This window comes from Helianthus annuus, chromosome 2 (genome assembly GCF_002127325.2).
Source record: "Helianthus annuus cultivar XRQ/B chromosome 2, HanXRQr2.0-SUNRISE, whole genome shotgun sequence".
NCBI lineage: Eukaryota > Viridiplantae > Streptophyta > Magnoliopsida > Asterales > Asteraceae > Helianthus > Helianthus annuus.
The window spans coordinates 22,611,640-22,622,138 of record NC_035434.2 but is presented as its reverse complement, the minus strand read 5'-3'; the positions used below and the strand labels follow the sequence as shown (position 1 = coordinate 22,622,138).

The following is a 10,499-nucleotide window of genomic DNA, read 5'->3' as shown; positions in this document are numbered from 1 at the left end:
GTCACTCTACAAAAATCAACAAATTTACTGTATTGTCAATACAAGTTTAACACGTTTTGCTACAATGCAAAGAAACATGGTGGTACATTTTTTTGATGTCACCAAAAAGTGTAGATGATGGTGCATTTTTTTATGTGATCCAAAAGTTTAACCTCGAATGTTTTTCCCTTCCAAAAAATATAAAAACTTAGTACAAGTGTAACCACACATGTTTTTACCTTCTACAAAATATAAAAGCTTGTTTCATACAAAATAAAAAATAAAAATGGTATTGTTAATACAAGTTTACCACATTTTCAACCAAACTAACCACCACATCATCAATTTTTTTCCTCCTCTACCACAAAAAAATGTACTAATAACAAACTATAAACATTTTAACTAGGGGTGTTACAATAACCCTAAAGAAAAAATTCATGCTTTCAGATAAAAACTGACCTGTGGATAGCGGCTCTGTAAAGGTACAATTCTGAACACCATCCTCATCATCATTGGTGTCGTTTTGATGCAGATCTGAGGCTATACATAAAAAAAACAAAAACCAAACAAAAAATCAAGAAGAATCCAATGAAAATCTAAACAAGAAAACCTTAATTTGCACAACTACTCGTATGCATCTGGACTCACCAGAATCATCCACGTTCTCACTGCAAACTGAAAAGGTGTACATTTAATAAAACTGAAAAAAAAAAGTATGATTCACCTGGAAACTCTGAAGAAATAGGCTCAGGATCTTCAACAACTTTACTCTCACCAAATGCATCTTCATCTTCATTAAATGCAAAATCAGGTAAAAGATTATGTGGGACAACATTTAAGCGTGAACCCGGATGATCATTGAATGTCGTCGTACCACCGGCAACACTCCGAGGTTGTTGGTTGTTCGACTCAGCCATGTTAAATGCAAAAGCTCTTCAATGGTGAGTCTGGTTTTTTTCTTTCACTCCACTTTCTGGTTGGGAGAAATGAGATGTGAGACATATATTTATGATGCATCAAACAAAAGAGAAGTAAAGATATATGAGAGAGGTGAGAGATACAACAAGTACAAATGTAATAAATGAACCAGATGAAGGGAAGAAGAAAAGTCTGCGTGGAGACTTACACATTTCATTCACTCAAAATGGTTTAAAGAAAATGACGAAAATGCCCTTGTCTCCTCTCAAACTAACATGTAACGTAGATCAATCCTAGCCACATGTGAGAGTTTCCTGGTTTTTCTTAACTAGAATGGGTTTTCTCATTATAATTAGCCTATCTATATATATATATATATATATATATATATATATATATATAAAATCTTAAAAATTTTTCGGGCCCTATATTGATTTGGGCCCTGATCACAGGCACCTCTTGCACCCCGATGGACGCCCTGTTCCATAACCTTCATAGTGAGAGAAACTGATAAGGGGGAATATTCTTTCCATTTTTTTAAGTTAATTGATATGCCACATTTTTATTTCATTTTGATTTCATTTTGCTACACAACATAATACATGCATGATATGTTTACCACAATTGTTGTAGTGTTATATAATGTAGTTGTTTAGGTGTACACGTTATGAACTTTAAGTAAAGTTCTAATATGAACTTTAAGTAAAGTTCTAATGTCTTGAGCTTCATAATTTTCTACAAATGCTTTACTAATATTTTGTGTTTGTGTCATTTCAGTTTATATATCACTAGTTAAGTTATGGACATGAAATTTACAAATGAAATTGTCATTTCCAGGGTTTCATTATGTTTTTAACTTAAGAAAATTTATGTTCCTAGGCTGTGTCTAAGAGCATACGTAGTGGGGCGCGAAATGCCCCCATAGCGCCGAGATGGCGCCGGCCACACCGGGACGAAGGGCGCTATGCCCAAAAAAAAATTCCAAGCGCTATCTTTATCGTGGCGTTATTTGATGATTTGTTTGAATTTTTGACCGTTGTCAAACAGTCATATTTAAAAAAAATTCAATTTTTTTTTTATTTTCACACTATAAATACATTCCTACTCTTCCATTTTTTTTTACAAATCAATACATTCCAACTCTCATTCTCTATATATTTTTAAAAAAGTGTTGAAGCTAGTCTCACCTTATTCAAAAAAATGGGTTCCCCGTTGGAAGACTCTTTCACTGAAATTTACCGAAAATTTTTTTCGCCCGACAAAGACGCAGCCGAGGAAGAAGCGGTTACGAGTGCATGTACTTTTGTGATACAAGCATTTGAGCACATTCGGCCTACTCCCCCTCCACGACCCATCTTGCGACGACCTATATCTTGCGAGATCGTGAAAAAGTCAAAAATTAAAAGAAGCGGTTATTGTATTCTTCACCATTAATAGAGGTCTACATTTCTGGAACTATACCAAAGGCCGGTTTTCATGCAAACGGGAACGATTACGAGCATGGCTACTACTTGGCCGATGGTATCTACCCGGAGTATTCGATTATTGTTAAAACGTTTTCTGAAACGTTCGATGAAAAAAGAAAGTATTTTAAAAAATTACAAGAGTCTTCGAGAAAGGATATCGAGAGGTGTTTTGGGGTTCTACAGCAACGATGGCATTTTCTCATAAATCCTTGTCGCATGTGGCATAAGGATAGAATACGAATGACCATGTATGCTTGCATCATTTTGCATAATATGATCATTGAGGATGATGGAAGAGCGATATGCCAAAACTATATTCCCGAAGATTTAGTCGAAGGAACCCAAGCGACAATGGAAGAGAGACTCGCAAATGCTCAGCTATTGCGATCTAGAGAAATACATAACACGTTGAAGGCGGATTTGGTTGAGCATGCTTGGGCGATTCGCCCAATTCGATTCAACAGTGATCACGACGAAGATTCCGAGGAAGAAGAGGTTGAGGAATTCGAAGACGGGAACTTTGAAGATGTAGGTTTGGATGCTGGAGAAAACGAAGAGGAAGAAGGAGAGAACGAAAATGAAACCGAAGAATAAATTTATTTTTTAGGTGTAATTTTTTTTTCTTTAACTTTTTTTTAATTTTAATGTATTGTTTTTTATTTAATGGAATGTTTTTCAATTATATAAAACTTATAAATTAATTAAAAAAATGAAAATTAAATTAATTGAGTAATGATGACAAAGGGGCTTTATGACTACGGCCTCAAATTGCATAACGCCCCATAAAGCCCCTTGCTGACGTGTCATGCCACATGTCGCATGTAACGCCCTGCTTTTTCAAACATCCTACATTTAGAAACCTTACGTGAAATTCTATCTTTGGAAATCTTGTGTTCTTATAACCATTCTTTCATTGTAATCGTTGTAAAATACGGAACTTGCTACGTAAATAAAACTTGTACATTACACTTTTTACCTAGTTAAATCATGTTTTATTTCATATTTCACCTTGTTACAAGTTAGGGGAAGCATTGTTGCACATTATTACACAACTTAACTAACAAAATTACTCATTATAATGTTTTAAAAAAATAAAAAAATAAAGAAATATGGCAGCCCCAATTCAGCAAAATTCAGCCCATATAGTTGGGTTTTGTGGGCTAGTTTCAAGGTGTAACCCCTTCTAAACACTTCCAAAGCCCAACCCATTGAAACCCTAATCCTTCCCCCTATAAATACCACTTATAACCAGCCTCCCTACCACTTTTGCAACCCTAAAAACTCACAAAACATCCACCAAACCGTAGCTGAAAGCAAGGGTTCGAGTAGATTGACACCCCTTCACGAAAATGAGCATAACTCACTCAATTCTTATCCGATTCACTCGATTCTTTTTCCTACTTGCTTGTATAATCATGGGGTTCGATTCCTAGACTTCTCCTTGGAGAAATCAGACCTGGAAATGCCCCGAAATAGTCCATAAACTTTCTGTTTGTTTTTGTGTTCATCAAAAACTTGTTTAAACCTATGCAACTTGTGTCTAACACATCTCATACCTATGTCCTAATGCTTACAACTTATCCCATGGTTGGTTAAGCTTAAAAACAAGGTTGAGACATTTAAAATCAGAGGATTAAACCTCATAAACTTGGTGTTTTGTTTAGGGTTTTTAACCCACAAGTCATGTCAAACTTTATCTTTGATACATGAGTGATTATGGAACAACTTGGGTTGTCCAAACATACAATCCTCACATGATTTGATGATTTCTCTTAGTTAGTGTGTATATTTCTTATTCTTTATTGTATGTTCATGACCCTCCTTGGTTGTTTTTTTTACATCAAGTGTAGTGGTGAACACATAGAGGTGCCTAAATGGAAGACTTGATCTTCCTACCTCCTACATGACTTCTATGACATTTAGAGGTACCAAAATGAAGATTTTAATCTTCTACCTCATGCTTGAACTATTGGACATATATTATATAACCTAAATATATTATTCGAATAATCGAATCTTTGATGATGAACTAGTGTTCATATGTCGGGGTACTAGATTACATCATCCTAGACTATGATAACTTGTCACGATTCTAATGGAACCTTGTTCCATGAAAACATCTAAACTCCTTCGAGTTTCCTAGTGTCAAGAACAAGCATCATATGTACTAAATGATTATTTTCCATGTTATTCTCATATCTTATTTTTATGTTGTTTTAAACACCGAATCTCGACTCTAAACATACTTGAACCTTAACCCTTATACATTCGGACTCTAAATCTCTACTCGTCAACAATTGGATAATCGGAAAACATATGCAAACTTTGTGAGTATACTCGTACTTTTCCCCTTTTTACTTTTACTACTTTTGGGGTGTAACATGTTTACCTATTGAAACTTACACATGAACTTTTGTCTAAACACATGAACATTCCTATAACATGCTTGTATATGTGATGACTTGATACTTTAAATTTGGGTGATTCTTATGTGTTGAACTTATCATTAACTTCGTACGAGCCAAACCTTGACATATGTAGCGCTATAGGATTAACGACCCGCCTCTACTGAAACTTTGGTTATGTCATGAGCAAGTTGCGTTTTCTTGGTTTGATATGTTAGACACATGCCATGTTTAAATGTTTATCTTGAATCACATGCTTGCTATGAGGAATTGTTCAAACTTATCTTTTGCTATGTACGTATCAAACTTGTATACTCGCCTTTGCTTTTGCATTGAACTTTATTTTAAACATGTTACAGGTTGATGAGGACGATGCTAAGAAAAGAAGTAGCGTTGATGCCTAGATACACATATAGACGTTAGGGTTTAATATGTTGTATCAAATTTTGTTATGTTATCATGTTGTTATGTTAAACTTGTTGTATTTGAATTTCTTGTAATGTTGACTATTTGAAGTTATGAAATGAAATGAAATTTGGAATTTCTAAATATTGTCACAAATAGCGTTATGATGTCTCTAGCAATCTTCACACTTCGTCTCATCCCGATGTTTCCGCCATTGGTTGGGGTGTGACATCGCATAACGCCCCCAAAAGGGCTTTATGACTACACATGGCCTAAGGAATAGTTACACTTAAGTCTCAAATAATCATGATCACAAAATACATACTAAGTCTCAATTAAAAGATCAAAGTCAAAGTCAAACTTGATATGGTGACGGATGTCATATCGACAAATTCTTTACTCGTGTCATGTTTTCCAATAGCGTATCAAGGACGTGTTACCGACAAACCCACTTTCACCAATAGACTTTCGACGAATACTTCTCTCGTTTTGAAATACCTCTCTTTCCTAATGAAATATTTGTTTTGGAACAAAGAAACTATACATACTATCATCTACAATAAAAGAGGCTTGTTGTATTTATGGTTAATATACCGAAGGGGAAGGTTCAAATGAAAACCACTAGTTATTGTGAAAACTAGAAAACTAACTAAAACCCACTAAAAAGGATGGGGGAAGACTTTTAATGAAGGAGGGGTAAAATTGGAACAAAAAATATATAACTTTTCAAACATTTCCCATTTCTCCATACGTTATCATTTTAAAACAAAAATGGCACCATAAGATCACAAATTTTCTTATCTTTCATTTAAGTATATTCGAGCATATTTTTTATGACATAAAAAAAGATTTATGGTGTCGTCTTGTTTTCAATACTATTATTATAGTAATGCACATGTGCAATATAACATGTACTACAATGTGCATTACATGCTTAAAATTAGCTTTTTGATTCTAGTTTAGCTTTTAGGGTTAGTTTTTTTGGAGGTTTAGGATTAGGATTAGGTTTTTGGGTGTGGGGGGGAGGGGGGTTTAGGTTTTTGGGGGGTGGGGGTGGGGGGGGGTTAGGTTTTTTTTCGGGTTTATGTTTAGGGTTTAGTTTTAGGTTTTCGGGAGGGTGGGGGGTGGGGGGTTTAGGTTTTTTTTTTTGTTTGGGGGGGGGGGGGGTTAGGCTTTTGGTGGGAGGGTGAATTTAGGTTTTTTTTTTTTTTTTTTTTTTGGGGGGGGGGGGGGGTTTAGGTTTTTGGGGGGTGTCGGTGGGGGGTGGGTTAAGTGGTTTAGGTTTTCCGTATTAGTGCACATGTGCAGTACAACCAAAAAAAATTTTTTTTTTTGAAATTTTTTTTCCATATATAAAAAGTAGCGATTTTTCTAAAAAATATTGTAAAAAAAAAATTTTGTATGTTTTTTAGGTTTTTTTAGGCTTTTTTAGTTAGTTTTCGAGTTTTCACAATAAAAGTGGTTTTCATTTGAACCATCCCCATATACCGAAACAACCCAGTGATTTAAAAATAAAAAATAAAATGACTTTATACTATTTTTTTAACCACATATATATCTATAGACTATCTATCTATTCTAATGTTACTGGTTTTACAAATTTCTTCTTTCTTTGAGGAGCTTCTGTTGATCAACTCTTGTAGTTTCTGGTGTACACTTTCTACTTCTATGCCGATCCTCGTAACTCTTGCCTTCAAAAACAATTACATAACTTATATCAATCGATTACATTCATGTTACACACCCTTCAAGAGCATTAAAATCATCATCATTGTCATGCTCAGTAAATCCCACCAATAGCAAAGCTAAGTTAGGGTCTGAGGAGGGTAAGATGTAGACAGCCTTACCTCTACCCCGTAGGAATAGAGAGACTGCTTCCAATAAGACCCTCGGCTCGATAGTAGTTTTGCATCATCAAGCCTTGGACATAAGGCACATAACACTCAGCAATTAAGTCAAAGGCCGATTAGTGCATGTACTCCCTTGTCTTTCGGCAATCAACGCCACCACATGATGCATGATTAACCATCCCTCTCTTTCAATTATTAATAACAAGTTTGTTGCTATGTCTCCCTCTCTTTTTAACGTTATTTTCACGAAATTAGTAAAAATAACGTTAAAATTAGTGCACTTTCATTTTTATCTCCGAACGCCCACACATATATACATTATATGCGCATACCGCAAGCGAAGAGCATTAAAATAATGAGTTCAAACCTTAGCATGAAGGGTATAAATGACTTTATCATCATCTGCAGTGGTGTAACCTCCCTTCACCACCTCAGCTCCTCCTTCCTCTACTATACTAATGATTTCAGAAAACGAAATTTTCTTTTCTGTATTGCTGATCAAAAGGACCTTCAAACCGCCATCCAGATCGTGTACCTCCACTGTCGATGGTGGTGTACTTACGCCTTGGCAACTTAAGGCAGACGGGTAATCGTTGACATATTTCAATGCTTCGTTCCTCTTGTCTTTCAAAACTTCTATTCGCTTTCTTAGGTGCTCGATGTAAGCAATCGAGTGATCGAACTGGCTCTCCTGCGTGAACAACTGCCAAAAGAAAGAAACCTATTAGCCATATGAATTATATCCATATCTCTTAGAGGAACGTTTGGTACTCATAGAACAACGAGAACCACATTACATGTTGTACTATTCATTATATAAATTTACTAAGTGCATTTACATGTCAATATTTTTAAGATTTATTTTTGTAAAATATAATTTTGTCTTCTATCTATATGCATATATGCAAACATGCAAACTTTAAATCCACATATGCATATTTTTTATAAAAAAGTTCAGAAGAGATATAGTAAAATCAAACAAATAGTGTGGGAAAAATGAATACACATTTGTTTTTTAAATTTTACTTTTTTCACTTAGGTTAAGGGGTGTGGGGCTCGTCCCCAGGACGGCGAGCCGCGTCGAGGGCCGACTACACTGCCCCCTCCTGCTGCGTCACGTCGTCTTCGTCCTCCCCAAGCCGTGCTCGACGTCCCTCACTTCTTTATCCAACACACACACAAATATACATACATACATACATATGTATATATAAAGGGACTCATCCCCACACCCTAGGCCTATCCCTTTAGACTCATCCCCCACACCAGCTGACGTGGACGCCTACGTGGCGGATCATCCTCAACAGACTACCTTCCTCCACACCCATTAGGCTTAAGTGAAATGTAACTTGTCATATTTAGAGACATGTTAGACTAGTTATCTCTTTATGCTTTATTGCTCTTTTGCCTACTACATTAGTTAGAGAGTTTGTTAGACTTTTATAATTATCTTGTATATCTCTATGTATAGACAGAAATCTGTAACTTATGAATATCACATCAATACATTCAACATGAATATTGTATTTGTTAATTTACTCTTTTAAATTTTATCAAAACCCTAATTATATGAACACCAACTTGTGTGTATCATTGATTCGTTTAGATTAAGAACATAGAAGAAGCTATAGAGATTAGTCGAATACGCATGTTGATTGTTGATGGGTCGTGAAGAGATCGAATACCTTAAAGGGTTGAGAGGACAATGAAGGAACAAGAGAGTTAAGCTTGAAACAAAGTTTTTTCATGTGCGTTCTTCTATTTTTCTCTATTGTTTTACGATCAATCTTCTTGCCATCGTTAGATATCTGCATCATTCGAATCGTCTCCTCGATCTGGTGACTAGAACTAACTCTATGTCTAACCAAGATATGTTATCTTGATTGTAAGACTATAATTCTCTAGCCTAGCTACATCTCTCTATATATAAAAACAGGAATAAGGTCATATGAGGCATATGATAGTTATATCCCCACCTTAATGTCACATTTCCATCTATGCCTTTTTATCAAATACAATAAATGAGTGGAGCCAGTTGGTCGGCTTGCATGGTTGAAGGTGCCAGGTTAGAATTCGAACATTATTCAACAAATCAACAATAATATTGCACGTTAAAAACAAAGATTATATTGAAGTCTTTATCGTATAGGTTTGACTTCGAGCTTAGCTTAAAAAATATTACACCTCAAAAACGTGTCGTGTTTGATTAGAATATTTGATTGTTTGAAAATACGAATAATCCCGTATATATCTATCTCACTATGTTCTATAAACTAGCTTAATTAACTAAAAAGAGATTACAAATACTCATGACTTAGTGATCTAGTGGTATGATGTTTGCCACTTACAAAAATTGTGTTACTTTAATTCTTTGCAATGCAAGGGTCGGTGTTATTTAGATGTAAAAAAAATATTGTTAAAATAGAGAGAGTTTAAATACAGACGATGACCACAAAATTTCCTTCACAAAATAGTTTAACGACCAAAGTGTGTGACCAACAAATTCGTCTCAACAGGAAAGTTCCAATGGATTTGTAACGATTTTGTCATTCACAAGACCAAGGTTGGAGAACTCGCCAGTCGCTAGTCGGCCGGTGAGGTGGGGACTAGCGACTACTCGGGATTAATCGGATCGAGTTTTTTATATCTAAGTTTATGTATACATATACACATTTTTATAGGTAAATATTTAAGTAGCTAGGTTTTAACTCTTACTCAACTCATTTTTTTAAGTATATAAGATTAATTGTTGGAATTCACATGGTTTGGTTGGAAATTAGCCGGAATTTAGAGGTTTTGGCTTGAATATACAGGTTTTTTGCCGGAATCGCCGATTTTTGGCTGGCCAACTAGGTCCGACTAGCGATTAATGAACTGATTAACAAAAAATTACTCAGTTATTGGCTGACTAGCGATTAATCGCCGCCTAGTCGTGATTTTTACAACAATGCACAAGACACAAATACACCTTTTTGTAGTAGTGATATAGTAAAGAAAATCAAACAAATGAATTAGAATCTACTCCACCAATGTTAGCCATATTGATCATCTATATATAAGTATAAATGAAATATTATCTAATAATCTTAACTCCAAAATATTTTATCAATGCAATGGTTTGTAACTAATATAATTTATCTAACTCTTAACTAACATATGTAGTCGGGGCGGGGAGGAAGTTGGTTTTCACTGAAGCGAAAAACAAATAGGTTGTTGGTATCTTGAAGAAAAATATAAAACTTAAACATTAAGTTAGTGTTCGTTTCATAGAATGTAATGGGATCTTGATAGAAATTGAATGTTGTTTTCACTCAATATTTTGTTTGTTTCAACAAGAAAATTGAATTGCAATTGAACAACAACATAAGGGAATCTGCATTCTAATTTCATCCAAATTTCATTCCATTTTGCAAAACAAACACACCTAAATTACAAATCAAATTTCAATTTCTGCGCAAATTCTCATTTCAATTCCA

The 10,499-nt window shown here is 34.9% G+C and overlaps 1 protein-coding gene across 1 annotated transcript; it reads right to left on the bottom strand.

Moving 5' to 3' along the window:
• Positions 1–6,677: 6,677 nt before the first annotated feature.
• On the bottom strand, positions 6,678–8,970 carry LOC110913323 (transcription factor bHLH162). Its single transcript, XM_022158162.2, has 3 exons — positions 8,709–8,970; positions 7,391–7,726; positions 6,678–6,864 (listed from the first exon to the last, which is right to left on the bottom strand). The coding sequence occupies exons 1-3, from the start codon at positions 8,838–8,840 to the stop codon at positions 6,739–6,741; spliced, it is 594 nt and encodes a 197-aa protein (XP_022013854.1). The 5' UTR covers positions 8,841–8,970; the 3' UTR covers positions 6,678–6,738.
• Between the last annotated feature and the right edge of the window lie 1,529 nt (positions 8,971–10,499).

Bases quoted from the DNA above. Each gene is read 5' to 3' on its own strand.
- LOC110913323 (XM_022158162.2), bottom strand. From the start codon at position 8,840: ATGATGCAGATATCTAACGATGGCAAGAAGATTGATCGTAAAACAATA. The intron at 7,727-8,708 runs GTATTCGATCTC...TTCTTTTGGCAG, and splicing joins TGTCCTCTCAACCCTTTAAG to TTGTTCACGCAGGAGAGCCA. The intron at 6,865-7,390 runs GTTTGAACTCAT...TTGTTTTTGAAG, and splicing joins TTTATACCCTTCATGCTAAG to GCAAGAGTTACGAGGATCGG.